The sequence below is a fragment of the Numenius arquata genome, chromosome 1 (genome assembly GCF_964106895.1).
Source record: "Numenius arquata chromosome 1, bNumArq3.hap1.1, whole genome shotgun sequence".
Classification (NCBI taxonomy): domain Eukaryota; kingdom Metazoa; phylum Chordata; class Aves; order Charadriiformes; family Scolopacidae; genus Numenius; species Numenius arquata.
The window spans coordinates 17513188-17527577 of NC_133576.1; the positions used below are offsets into that span (position 1 = coordinate 17513188).

The window sequence follows — 14390 nt, forward strand, 5'->3', positions numbered from 1 at the left end:
CTTGTAAATCTGCTCTGCAGTAAGTTGGAGAAGAACAGAGACCATACGTTTTCAAGGCAAATACCTTGTATTTGCCTACATAGACTTTTTAGTGTCACAAATGGGTTAGCAGTTAGTTTGATAGCGTTACATGGATACATAAAAATGAAAATGCTGGTTAGTAATTTAATTTTAGAAAAAACAATACACTCAAACATCAAGTACTGCATTTAACCTACCAAGTGATTTATTTTCCATGCCTAACAAAATTTTGGGTCTATTTGATCAGTCAGTGCTTTCAAATATGAAGACAATTGATGCCTATGTAAGGAAACCCCAAAATTCTTATGCGTAAGGAATAGTAATGGGGCTTGTGTGTCTTTGGAGAGTGGGGACACATTATGTATGTCAGGGAGCCCATATGCGAGTCCCATAAAGGTCCCTGGGGTTGTCTGGGGGCTTGGGGGGCTTTTGAATGGATAGTTTCCTGGAATAATTGTATTACTCCTGGAATAATCCCCTGTAGGGCTATTCTAGTCATTTTGTTACAAAAACTTTAACACAGGAGTGCAATACAAAAATCTCTATCTTGTTTATCAAGGTTGAAACACTAGCAAACTGCATTGATCAAAAGCGTGCTAAAAACTCTTGACTGCTCCATTTTATCCAGACTCATGAGCTGTTACTCCATACCGTGCTTGTCCGTAAGAGTGGCAAAGTGTGAGCAGAAGTGTTATGAGTGAGCAGAAAACTCGCTATAATACTAATTTTTAAGGCAGGTGCCACAATGCTGTTCTGCATTATGTCGGGCAGGATTTGCAATACCTGTATCAGGGCTTTAAAAGCAAATGTGTTACTCATTTACTGTCACTTCTATGGTGACGTGTTGCAGCGGCGCCCAAGAGCTGCGTTTGCAGAGCCAAAGCCCAACTGCTGTGGCCCAAAAGGGAGAGACCATTCACTTCCTACCTGAAGACGTGATACCAAACCATCCCTCCCAAAGAAGAGGAGGGGATGGCTTGCTGGGTTGGAGTACCGGGCCTAGTTTCTATATTGTTTTAAGCAGCTCAGGTCAAAACCTGTGGTTGGCTGTGAATCTGTCAGTCTGCTTACACTGCATCATACAGCGACTGTCTGCTTACTGGCTTTAAATGTCAACCAGGCAAACCCCTTCCGTACTGTGAAATTTTGATGAGTTCTTTGTGTGCGAGGCCCAGCAGTGAAGGACCAGCTTGAGCTCATCCTTTATGCAAAGTCTGTGCCCTTCCCTTCCAGAAGCGCCAGGCTCCGGATGAGACACTGAAGAGAGCGCTCACGTTCTGAACGTTTTGCTTGTGGCTCAGCGCTTGCAGACGCAACCACTAGAGGACAGTGGGATTACACACTCGGCCGCGTCTCTTAATGCTTTCTAATAAACGGCGTACCCAGTCACAGGACAGACTATGCTTGAACTACTACTAGGCTGTGCAAAGGCACCACCTAATTTTTGCTTTCACCTTGTCACAACTGGTTGCTGGTTGAAGAGTTAAGTGGAAAATACCAAAAAAGACTGTTAGAATTATGCAGCGCCATAAACAAGCAAGATGTCTTCACCAACAGGCATTGCCTGGGGAGCAGCAGTAGAGAACTACATGGTACCTTTATTCTGAATTAAGTAGTTGCGTGCATACCTTTATTTCATTTAGTTATATATTTAATAGGCTTGAATGAGTGGAGATGTGCAGGCAGTAGCAGCATTCTGGGGTGAATTTTCAGGATTCTGCACCGCTTATTTTTCCTAAATAAAACATCAACTTGGTTGTACTCATTTAGTTGCTATTGCATTTGTATAACATGTCTGTATCTTCTTTTTTTTTTCTTTTCTAGATATTTCAAGGGAACACTGAATTGTACCAGGAAGTTCGCAATAATTTCATTCCACCTATTGTTGCACGCTTTTTTAGGATTAACCCCTTAAAATGGCACCAGAAAATCGCAATGAAAGTAGAATTGCTAGGATGTCAGTTTAGTATAGGTAAGGCAACTGAAAACCTTTCAACTGTGCAAGACAAGCAATGAAATAATTTGGCAAAGATTTCACAGGGGGTATATTTTCAGTGAAAAAAAAAAAAGCACTTCTTAGCTGCATAAATCTTCTGTAGCTGACACATCTGAATACATCTGAATTTATTCCAAAGTTATTACACTTAACTTGGAAAATACCCAGTTTAGGTGTAAAAAGGTAATTTAGAAAGTAAGTGATCAAAAGACACCAGTGACTTGCTTTCCATGTTATTGATTCATGGGGGTTTTTCCATCATTACATAACGTGAACAAAAGCTTTAGAACAAACTGTTCCGGCTGTCTTCTGAAAAGGAAACATGGAAAAATAGCACTTCAAAAAAACTTTTTTTATGAATTCTTTTCTTCTAAAGGCCGTGCTCCTAAAATCACCATGCCACCACCACCGCCTCAGAACAAGAATGATGACTTCAGTGATGACTTCATTCATTCAGTGAAGACTTCGTTGCAGACAGATAAAACAACTTTCACACCTGAAATAAAAAACACCACAGTGACTCCAAGTGTAACCAAAGGTACCCACCATTAAGCAGTAGAAGGGGTTGGGAACTTCTTAATAGTACTTTGGCATATATTAAGTGTGCTTTCTGAATTTAAATTTTCTCAACACTTAAGATTGATAATTTGCAATACTATATTTTCTTTTTAATATTTAACAGTTATTAAATATATATATGATAAAAAATGTACAGCTGCACACTGCATGCAGAAACAAACCCAATCTTCCAAGTCATTCATATGTTGTTATATATATGTTGAGTTCCGTCTTTCAAAACTTGTTCAAACTGAGTTCAGCTTTGAATTACTGAACAAACTTTGTCAGAAGATGTTGCAACTTGGACTTCCCTTCGGAATTAATCAGATGTAACTGCTTTGTTATTTAATTTGATAATTTCTGAGGACAAAACACTTTGAACATAGCTAATCTTTTATGGAGCAGTCGTGTTAACATGACATTCCAAAAAGATCATCTGGCATCATCATTTTGTTTATCAAAGAAAATTGTCAGAAAAGGGGGCAAGATGACTGCAGATGCAGCACTGGTGAGGTGTCCTTTGGATGGAAAGGGACAGCATGGTCTCATGTCACAGGCAGACCCAGCATTAGGCTGATAGTAATTAACTGTTACAGTACCGTGGTATTTACTTCTTATAGGAGGTTCAAACTTAAGTGTCTGCATATAACTGGGCTCTTCTGTTTTCCTTGTTAATAATAAAATACATTGTTCTAACAGAAAAATCTTACATTACAACAAATCTCTTGATTTTCATGAAGCACCTTGCAAAAATAGCAGCTGTGCATATGTGTAGAAGAGCTAGATGTTAATTGACATTTCCGCTGTGGGAGCATCCAGCAGGGTAGCTTAGCTGGGGGATTTGGTGTGATAGACGCTAGACATAAAAACTATGTGCTTTACCTAAGTAATTTTCAAATGAAAAACTGATCTATTAAAAGCTCTTCTGTCTGACACCACTTAATTTAATGGCTTTCAGATGTGGCATTGGCAGCAGTTCTGGTTCCAGTGCTGGTGATGGTCTTCACTACTCTGATTCTTATCTTAGTTTGTGCGTGGCATTGGAGAAACCGGTAAATGAATAGATTAATGAAAGTACTGTAAGTGAATGTTAGCCTGGGGTGTGGGAATGAAATGCTGCATGTAACACTATGGGAACTGCACAGCCCTTGCTTGTGGGAGGATTTTTTCCCTCTCAATTGTATTCTCTGTGAGAAAATGTTCACTTGAATAGAGAAAATAGCTTTTTGTAACTTTTCATTAGAAGTGCTTTTACTGAAAACTGATTTCTCCAGTAGCAGCAGACTGGTGATGGCAAGCCAGGTTACTGGTGTTTCTACTTTAAATTTGAGGACCAGTTACAGCCAAGGTGATAGTTGCTGAGCTTTAATTAGTGCATCGTCCGATAAGCAGACTAGCTAAAATACCCCCTTTTTCTTTCTTCCACAGCAAGAAAAAAAGTGAGGGCACTTATGATCTGCCTTACTGGGATCGTGCAGGTAACAAAATGGTTTTATGAAATCCTTTACTTGGCATTTTTGTTTTGATGAATATACTTCAGATTGCAGTCACACAGACAACTTCCACTAGCAGAAGCTTCTCTAGTGCTAACTGATGCAGGCATAGTGAACACTGAATTTCTTTTCTGGACAGACTTAACGAATTCATTCTCTGAATTTGTTTTCAGAAATAGAAAATGTCTCCTGTAAGAGCTTACAGCTTCAGATATTTTTTTTAGTAAACAAAGTTTAGAACCTCTTACACAACATGAGGGGAAAAATAATTTGAGGAATGTCTTTATTCATTTCATAATCATGTATTTGCTGCTTTTTTTTGACCTGGGAAAAAATCTTTCATCTTAGTGCATAAGGTCTGTCAAATTTTGCCTTTCTTTGTTGCCCTAGTAAGCACGTGGGATTGTTTGCACCCCCTTTCAGGCATATTTTCCATCCTACTCTCTTGTGCACCACTAACTTGGGATCAGACAATTCCTTCATGCAGCAGTTAGGAAGTATCCTGAAAACACTTGTGCTACAGTGTAAAGGGCTGCAGCAGCAGCTGGGTTGGTGCTGTCTGTATGACCGTGCTTCACTTCTCTGGCCTCATGTTGAAAATTTCCACATATGTGTTTGCTTACATGTATGTCTTATCTTTATTTTTATTTATTATGTGTCCGTTTCTCATAGGTCATAGCACTGTGGTCTTAAAATATTAGACTCAAAATATCCTGTATGTAAATGTCAATGATGGTCATGCGAGATGTTTTTCCAGTTTGCTTAAATTTAAATGTCCAGTAAGCAGGTCTGCTTTAAAAGAAAATTGGCAAAATGCAATATCAAAATAATGTTGCTGCACTTCTCTGAGGAACCTCTGTCTGTCCCCTCCCACAGGCTACCTCAAATTTTGTTAAACAGCTTTCTGTGGTTTCAAATCTCCTGTTTCCTGGGCTTCACCTACAGGATGGTCTAATACAGCTAGAATGAAATACTTTAATGGCCAGCAAAACTAGAATTGGTCTGGCTACTGGGGGAAGGGATGGGAACCCAACAAAACCAACCCTCCCTACCTTCTCTCAAGAAAATGTTCATGACCGCAGTCATTCCTTTTCATTTCCACTGAAGTTAAAATCCTCTTTATTTAGGTTTTTGCAAATACTCACTGATAACCTTTTTTCAACAACGTGAATTAGAAACATGACACTAACAGCCTGAAACCACACTAATTAAATGTACTCTTTATACACTGAGTTATATCTGAGACTGTCTAAAATTTTAAGTAAATATTTGATTTACAAATGGGAATTACGGTTGCCGTTTTTACTATTTTCTGTGTTATATTTTAGGAGTTTATTAATGTGATGAGTAGCCCCACCACTGCTGCTAATGAACATTCAGGGTTAGATTCACTAGACTGCACCAGTTCTGCAGGTGTTTGAAGGGGGAGCACTCAGGCAAGTTGACTGGGAGACAGTTACGTTGTCGCCTCTGAATCTTCAGTCTGACAGAAAACGTTAAAATATCTTGCAACCTTAGGGTCATGCAAATAGTGATAATTGAGTGGTTTACCTGCTACTACAAAATATAAGATGTGGTGTAAAAATATTTTAGTAGCTTAAAACATAGTATATATGCAGTCTTGGGTGTGTTTTTTTTTTATTTAAATCCACATGAAGGATGGTGGAAAGGAATGAAGCAGTTTCTCCCAACCAAATCAGCAGAACATGAAGAAACTCCTGTACGCTACAGCAGCAGTGAAATTAGTCACCTAAGACCAAGAGAAGTCCCAACAATGCTGCAAACAGAGTCTGCAGGTACATTTTACTGGTTTTTTGTGGGCCATGTAATACATAGATACATATATATATATATGATATGCCAAAAAATGTCAGGAATTTGGCTACATTTAATTATTTCCTGTTTGTTTTGGGGAACAGGAGAAATGACCACTTCTGGTTGGTAAGGGCATTTCTTAAAATGCAGGCTTTTACAAATCTGTTCTCGGAGTATCATAAAAGTATGTCTTGAGTGACCTGATGTTCTGGGGACAGACACTTTCCCAAGTCAATGCAGTAACTGAAAGAAAGTTTCTTTACTTGCACTTGTTCTTAAACCACATAAAGGGTTGAAGGATTTTTTTGGTTATGTTTTCATGCACTGGAAATAATTTCACCCCATTATCTTTATGCACAAATCTGAAATATGGCACTTTGGTTCCCTACAATGACAGTATGGATTAAATAATTCTTTTGATCTAGAAAAGGAGGAGTTACTGCTAACGGCATATGCCCTTTCCTTGGTAAACCAGTCATTAGAGGAAGATGACCGACTATGCCTTTCGTTCTGTGCTTACATGCTGATGTCAGAAATATGCAGACATACAGGAACTAGGGCTTCACAGTAGGCAGAATTACTTTCCTCTTTTTGGCTGTTTGTCTGCTTTTACCCAGCTACCCAGGTTTCTCACCTCCAGTTTTTGTAACTCAGATTGTCTGTTGAACTAAAACATCTCAGCTGACCACATGCAGGCTTTTCATCCAAAGCCAGGCAGGATAATTTCACTTAATTTTAATGTTGCAGGGAAGAATGTTTCAAAAAACTTTGTTTTGAGGCAGATTTACAGCATAGGAAACTGCAGCTTACAAAAGAAGCATAAACCTGAGAAATCGGGATGTTATGGCTATCCCGGTGGCTTTAACAATTGGGTGGAGATGACTTTTTTCCAAAGCAATTGGCAGTGGCAGGCACAGACAGATCACTGGTTTGATCTAGGACAATCACTTCTGTGACGCTATTGATAGGCTGTATTTAATGTGATGCCACTGTAAAAAAAAAAATAAAAAAATCCATTAAGTTTGTTTTTGTTTTGTTTTGTTGGGCTTTCAACACAGAGTACGCTCAGCCACTGGTAGGGGGAATTGTTGGCACGCTTCATCAGAGATCAACCTTTAAACCAGAGGAAGGGAAAGAAGCAAGTTACGCCGATTTGGACCCTTACAATTCACCCATACAAGAAGTTTACCATGCTTATGCTGAACCACTACCTATAACTGGACCAGAATATGCTACTCCAATAATCATGGACATGTCCAGCCATCCCAGCACACCTCTTGGCGTTCCTTCCATTTCCACCTTCAAAGCTGCAGGGAATCAAGTTCCTCCACTGGTTGGAACTTACAATAAACTCTTATCTAGGACAGACAGTACGTCATCGGCACAGGCGCTGTACGATACGCCAAAGGGGCAACTGGGGCCAGGTGCCACCGACGAATTGGTGTACCAGGTACCGCAGAGTGTGGCCCATTCCACTGGGAGTAAGGATGAACTAAGTTAGCTCACGAGGAAGGTAGAAAGATGGCTTGTTTTTAAAAGCCAGGTCCGTAAAGCTGACAGTTTCATTTTTTAATTGCATTGTTTTGATATTGTTAGTCTTAAATAATACAATGTTCAACCAAAAGGTCTGGGAAACCAGTAATTCTGCCTTTCTTTAAGCTGTATATATAATTACAGCTTGTCTCCTGCAAAACCGTGGACTTTTTTTATTACTACTGTACAATTGTCTGTCAGACATGAGAGAAGAACTCTTCAAGATTAGCTTCAGTAATTCATAGATGTGAATGATAAATTGGGAGAAATAGTTTAAAGTACAAAAGCCAATAATTTCTTGCTAATGGTACTATTTCTGGGGGAAAAAAAGCCCTCAAAACCCAAAGCTCCTAACTTTCTAAGATCTATCTGTAAGCACTGTAGCTTCTAAAATGAATTTTACCCTATACAATGCCTGTACAACTTTGGACTTTAAAAACTACTGTCAGGACTGATGGCAAAAATCCCATTAACTTCATGGCACAAAACAGTTCTGATTCTAAATTAGATTATTTCAGCTTTTGTTCACAGGATTCATCAGCTGTGTGTTCCTCAGAAGGTTCCCACCATTTTTGTTAGTCTTCCAAAACTATAATCTGTTGTCTGTACAATCTTGTTTTTTGCCTCATCTCCTTAAGCCACTCAGTCTTGTTCCTCCCTGGGGATCCAGGAGGCACAGATTAAGTGATACAAGCAAACTGCGTGGCAACTGCTTTTGTCTTACTAAATGAAGGCTACTCTGGATACCCTCTGCCTCAAATTCAGACTCCCTGATGGTCAATGTGCAAGAAGCATCCGGGTGTTTGAGGTAACTGAATTCAGAAAGGTTCACCCTGTCCTGTCTCTGTCCCTGTCCCCTGGAGTATCTATTGTTGTGTGTTAAGATGTGAGCGTATACAAAGAAAGATATGTATATACTTTTGTGAGTGCTTAAGGAAGCACACAGATATTCTAATGGTGCACAGTTTGTGTTATACACGCGTTAGCACATATGGTACGTTTTAGCACAACTGAAAAACTTTAGCCTTAGGGTTTTTCTTATGATTGTTCTTATTAGAAGTATAAATGATTCCAAAATCTTTGCAAGAGAACCAGTACTGTTCCAAAGAATCTCCATTTCAGAAACGTGTAATGGAATTCGTATCCTTTGAATGTTCTGGTGTTCTCTACTATGAAAACATTGCAGTCAGTCTTCTATTTGGGATAACGTAGACTAGTTTTAGCTAGGTAATCATGAAATGAAAACAATTTGGGTGTCATATTTGCCATTTTTTATCTTGTTAGAAACAAAGCACAGCTCTTTAACCTAAGTAGTAGAAAAAACCCACAATAAAAATGCTTTATTTTTATTGCAACAGCACTGTTGGGAGGATTCTGAATTAATTTATACATGTGACACCCCCCCCTATCTACATATTAGCCCAGTTTTATGGACTTCAGTGGTTATTCTTTTTTTTCTGTGATGTAAGTCAAGTCAGCCTTGTTTATTGCCCAGGATCCTTAAACTAGGTGGAGAACATCCAAATCGAAACTAAAATACTGTTCAAGAGGGCTGCCACCATGTTGGTATGGCACAGTATCCTAACTTACCACTTGAACATTTGTTTGCACGGGGGCTATATGTAAACTCAGTAATCCAAAATTACTTATGGCCTGTTCAACATCTAGAATATATTATTAGATACTCTGTGATACCTTAAAGCCTAGTTCTACAGTTTTTTGATTATTCGTTCTCATTCATTGAGAATTTTTTTTTTTTTTAAATTTTTTTTTAGCTGGGTGCTTAACCCTGATTGTGAATGTAAGTAAGGCCCATGTAAGACTCGCTCATGAAAAAGAAATTCCTGCCTCTAGTTGTACTTTGGATGTTACTGCAACTTTTTCTGCTTAATAAAGCTTGCCTGCAATCTTTGTAGTTTTGCTTAAACAGGTAAGTAAGTGTTCGAACCCAGCAGCAGCAACTATGAGGTTGAAATAATCTGATCTGATTTTAATTGAAAGGGGTGGGAGGTTATTTATTTGCAGCAAGATGTGACATCCTTATTCCAGCAAAGTTAAGAAACCTCTGCATTCTCAAACTGTACCAGTTCAGGCTCAGAAAAATTAATCTACCGTAAAAATAAATGGATGTCTTCAAGTCAGTAAAATTAACACTCTTGGATTTAATTTTTACTGTAGGCTAGATATGGTGGAACTGTGGATATACTGTAGGCTAAGGTGGTGTAAGAATTTTAAGCTTATTTTTTAAGCTGTGACTGGAATGGGTATTTTTAAGAATTTTAGTCCCTTTTCTGAAAGAAATTGGTCCCAAGCTGTGCTCCCTGCTTTCAACTTTGAACATGTTATCTGCTAGGGCTAAGAAGAAAAGTTTGAATATGTAACGGTTGGATTTAAAATGTACACTTCAAACTGTTAAACACTGATTCCCAAATGTGAGTTGCACGACACACTTAAGATTAGAATTCTCCTGTGTACAATACAAGCAGAGGTACATTTAATGGCACTCTCTTACATGTGAAGGCATATGGATATAAAAATGTATTTCAATCTTGTTTGGCTTGAGTATTCTCCCAGAATGTATGTTCTTACCTCAGCATGTATTGTAGTTGCTCAGTATTTGTATATGTTGCTAGAATTTAGACTGTATAAATAGTGAGGGTTTTTTATATGTATGTTAAAAAGTATTTTAAATAAATTGTACATACATATTACTCAGTATGTTTGCATTTAACACCTACCTTATATCTAATTAATGTGTAGTTTGGAAACGCAAGGGTTATTTATGAGTGACTATACAACAACAGAGATTATGCCCTGCCTCCAAGAGTGACACTGTACCCTTTCCTTGCAGTAGGCGTGCGTAGCAGCCACCCACAGAGGACAGGTTGGTCCCTGCCCCATCTCACCAAGCCTTAGAACTGACACTTACCAGAGCGGCCCTCGTGTCTGGAGTCTGCTGCAGAGGCAAGTGGTATTTACAGGAGAGAGTTTCCCTGGAGTTCCCTGCTGCTGGCAGAATGCTGGCTCTGGAGTTCTCTCTGATGAGAGGCTAAGGCACAGCACCGGCAGCTGCCCTCTGCTGGCGTAATGAGAAAGTCAGGCTCCGGTTCAGTATTATTAGCTGCAGAGACGATCCCCTCTCAGTCCCCCACAGTCAGCACACCACCTCTGTACTGGGAGAGAGGCTGCTAGTTTAGTCTTTGACTAGACCATGGCTATTTTCCAATTACTCAAAGGAAAAAAAAAAAAAAAAAAAAGCTGCTTTTGCTTTTTGCTGCCTTGCAAAAGGAAAAGAAATGCTATTTTTTTACACGTGTAATGACAGTATCACATGAAATAAGAAGAAAGACTCCTACTTCCATTCACATTTAAATGGCAGAAGACTAGACCAGCTTTTAAGTGTACTATCCACATGCTGAACTCACCTAGAATGACTACACAAACAACTCTATGGTCAAATTACAGTAGAATCAGAGTCTACCTAAAAACAAACTCAAGATTAAATAACGTTGTGACTCTTTTAGCTTTTTTACCTTTGTATGTGGCTTTAAGCAATACAGAGTCAAAGCCAGTCAGAATGCAATCAAAGGTGAAAGGCCACAGGTCAGGTTTTACACTAATACAATGCCACAATACATAAAAATTACTTCTGGACTTTATTATAAAGTCTTGCATTATTTTCTAAGTGCCTGCACTTTACTTGCCTTGCTCCTGAATGTGCTGCAGCTTCATAAAGCTTTAGTTCTCCAAAAACAAGCTTTTGGTGAGAAGGGGCTGAGTGCAAGAATCCATTCTGCTCAGGAAGGCTCCTTCATATTGGACTATTCTAGGACACGAGTCTTTCTGAAACAAAGGCAAAAAAAGTTTAATTTTATTACTTAAAAAAAAAAATAATCCATGCTTTATGTATCAAACAGCTGATACACATCTACAACAGCTGATACAAAGGCATGGGAGGTTAAAATACTCCTTCTGATGTCATCTGAAGTCACAGAAATAGGTCTATCTCAAGACCTTCTACAGCTTTACTTTATGACCTCTCCAAAATAGATTCACAGATACGGTCTCTACTGCTGTACCTTCAGTAATTGTGTGAAGATACTTTTTTCTGCATCAAAAAACCAAAGGCAGCCTTGTTACTGACAACAGTGCTTTGTCACTTGACCCACGTCTGAAGTAGACCACACCACTTACATGGTTAAAAGCTGTAATTATTACTAGGAGAAATTACCAAAAAGCAGGACTTTGCAATGAAGTTAAACTAAAGCTCTTGTAAGGAAAAATGGTCAGCCTTTGTTTTAGCATCTCACCTGGAAAACAGGATGTCCATCAGCACAACTGCCTACTTCTACTGTGGCTTATTGGCACTTCCACAATGAGTGATCCACTTTCTGCACCTGGAAACTGCCAGAATCCTGCTGAAGCTTCTCCAGGCACAGGGACCACAAGAGCTGAGGGAGGACTGACCCTCGCTGCCCGGTCACCTTCCAGCACCAACCCAGCCCCTCAACGTTGCCACACACTAACTCAGGGAATCATGAAACAGGTCATTTGCTTCCACAAAAAGCCTCAGCAGTATTAAAAAACACTACCAATAAACAGTTGAAGTTCTTGCACCAATAATTACTAAATTTCTCATTGAGAAAAAAAAAGCAAGTTTCAACATTCAGCCTCTTGCACACTGGGAATTACTTTCTTACCATTTCGACAGGTTCTTGCATTCTTTTCTGTTGTTCTGGTAGAAGCGCCATTGCCTGCTGTACAGGATATTGGTACAGGTATTCCCCTGGAGAAGGGCAACTGCCTGTGGAAGTTTTTGTGTGGAAAAACTCCTGTTTAGCGAATGTTTTGCCTGTGAAAGGACATGTGAGACTATTACCATGTAAGATACCAGGATCTAATAAGTACTAAACATTCTGTAAGTGTGTACACTTTAAAGAATGAAAACTAGAGTACGTGGAGAATTTGAGCTATGTTTTCTAAAAAGTAGCTAATTTCTTTTTGTTTCCCCAGAAATTCCTGGGAATTTGCTGAGCAAGTAAATTGGACATCAGGGCAGAGCTGTTTTTTCTCAGCATGAGCAGTCATGAATCCACATTATTTTACTTATACTGGTATACATGTTTTTGAGCTGTTAATCAACAGCATCTTTGTCTCACACAGTCGAGCCCCTCCACCTTTCCGTGCCAAGTTACTAGCTTTAATTTTGTCAGTGTGCAAACACAACAGTACTTGGTTTAAAGAAAAAAAAAGAAAATTACCTCACCTTAGTTCTACCTGTACAGCCTTTAGGAGGCTACCAGCAACAATCATGGTAGCAAGTAGCAATGGTCGGGCATTGGAATAGGCTGCCCAGGGAGGTGGTTGAGTCACCATCTCTGGATGTGTTTAAGAGCCGTTTAGATGTGGTGTTGGGGGATATGGTATAGGGGAGAACTTTGTAGAGTAGGGTAGATGGTTGGACTTGATGATCCCAAGGGTCTCTTCCAACCTAGACGATTCTATGATTCTAAGTTGCTACCCCACTGTAACCTGAATTTTGTAGGTACATGTCGCACAGTTTACAACGACCAGGCTGTGAACGTGGGATAGGAAGGGACTGGATCGTGCCATAACGTCACCTGCAGTTCTGGTGAGCAACTGCCTCTCTGCTGAAAGGATATCCACGATTAGACTCTGATTTCTGATAAGGAGGTATGCAGAAGTATGGAACGGTTTCTCATGTCTTGCTCATGTTTTGTAGTGGAAAATTTAAAAAAAAAAAAAAAAAATTGTCTGGTGTTCTTCAGCCCTTAGCATAATGTATGAATAAGCTTACCTGAAGTATCTACACTGGGAATGATTTCTCATGTGTTGAAGAAATTCTAAATCCTTCCTTGTGCATCTATAATCGTTTATTAGTTATATTCTTCCTATACTCACTTGTCTGAAGCCTGGTCATAAAGAAATGCATGCTGCTTTTTTTTTTTTTTTTTTTTTTTTTTGTCTAAAGGGAGGAGTTACACCAACTTTCTTACTACCAAGATGCTTAGCGCTTGCACAGGAGAGGAAAAATAATTTGCTAAAATACACCCCCATCTGAGAAGAGCTCAGGTCCCCGCACTGTATTATTAATAATCTAAAGGAAGTGAAATACAGCCTTCTGTCTTTTGTCTCTTTGTGCATGCTCTCCTCCAAAATATCTGACCAGCTCTAGCATAATGGAAGGGCCATAGGTTAGTTCTGTCTGCCGCTCTGAGTAGTACTCAGTTGGGTTTCCTTCACCCAGTCATCCACTTTCAAAAAAACCAAAAAACAAACCCCCCAAACAACAACAACAACAAAAAACCAAAGAACCCTAAAGTCTGTGCTTTTTTTCAAGTTTGGCTGAAATTAGCCCATGGCTTTTGGCAAAGGAGAGGGCACAGCAGATAGACCACACAGAAAGCCTCAATTCCTTCAAGAAATGATAATAAAAAGGATTTGTGAAAGCTCCATAATTAGTCAAGACTTTCCATCAGTGCAAGCAAAGTGTGTAAGTGCAGCCTCTGTCAGGGCTTCTTTCCAACCTGCTCAGGCAAGGAAAGCAAGTGGAGGGAGACAGAGGAAGAAAGTGCAGTGGAACAACTGTCACAACACATATGTCTATATTAATAGTTTTGAAAAGCTGGTCACGCTCCCTGACTTGTCAATGACTGCAAAATTTTGCAGTCCTGTTTTTAGTGGAATAGTTTAAAAGGTAAACGTTGTTTCAACAGTTAAATGACATTCCTTAGCTGCCAAAGTCATGAAAAGCTATCTGTTTTGCATTTCATGAACTAAAGAGACAAGAGTTTTTCAGAGCGATTATTAGCAATAAATGAGACGTAGCTACAAAGAAAACAGAGCAGAGGGAATTTTAAATGATGAGGACCTTGAACATAGCAGGTTTTGTAGTTTTAAGATCAAAAGGCAGACAAGTTTCACACATACTTCTACAAGGCAATAAAGAAAAT

General features: G+C 39.2%; 1 protein-coding gene across 1 annotated transcript in view; it reads left to right on the plus strand.

Moving 5' to 3' along the window:
- Positions 1 to 10126, plus strand: part of DCBLD2 (discoidin, CUB and LCCL domain containing 2) — a 47964-nt gene extending 37838 nt beyond the window's left edge. Inside the window, exons 10-15 of the mRNA XM_074154438.1 lie at positions 1846 to 1993; positions 2394 to 2555; positions 3534 to 3627; positions 4004 to 4053; positions 5727 to 5864; positions 6942 to 10126. Of these exons, the coding sequence (XP_074010539.1) occupies positions 1846 to 1993; positions 2394 to 2555; positions 3534 to 3627; positions 4004 to 4053; positions 5727 to 5864; positions 6942 to 7384 (1035 nt within the window). The 3' untranslated portion in view covers positions 7385 to 10126. The remainder of the gene's footprint in view (positions 1 to 1845; positions 1994 to 2393; positions 2556 to 3533; positions 3628 to 4003; positions 4054 to 5726; positions 5865 to 6941) is intronic.
- Positions 10127 to 14390: the final 4264 nt, after the last annotated feature.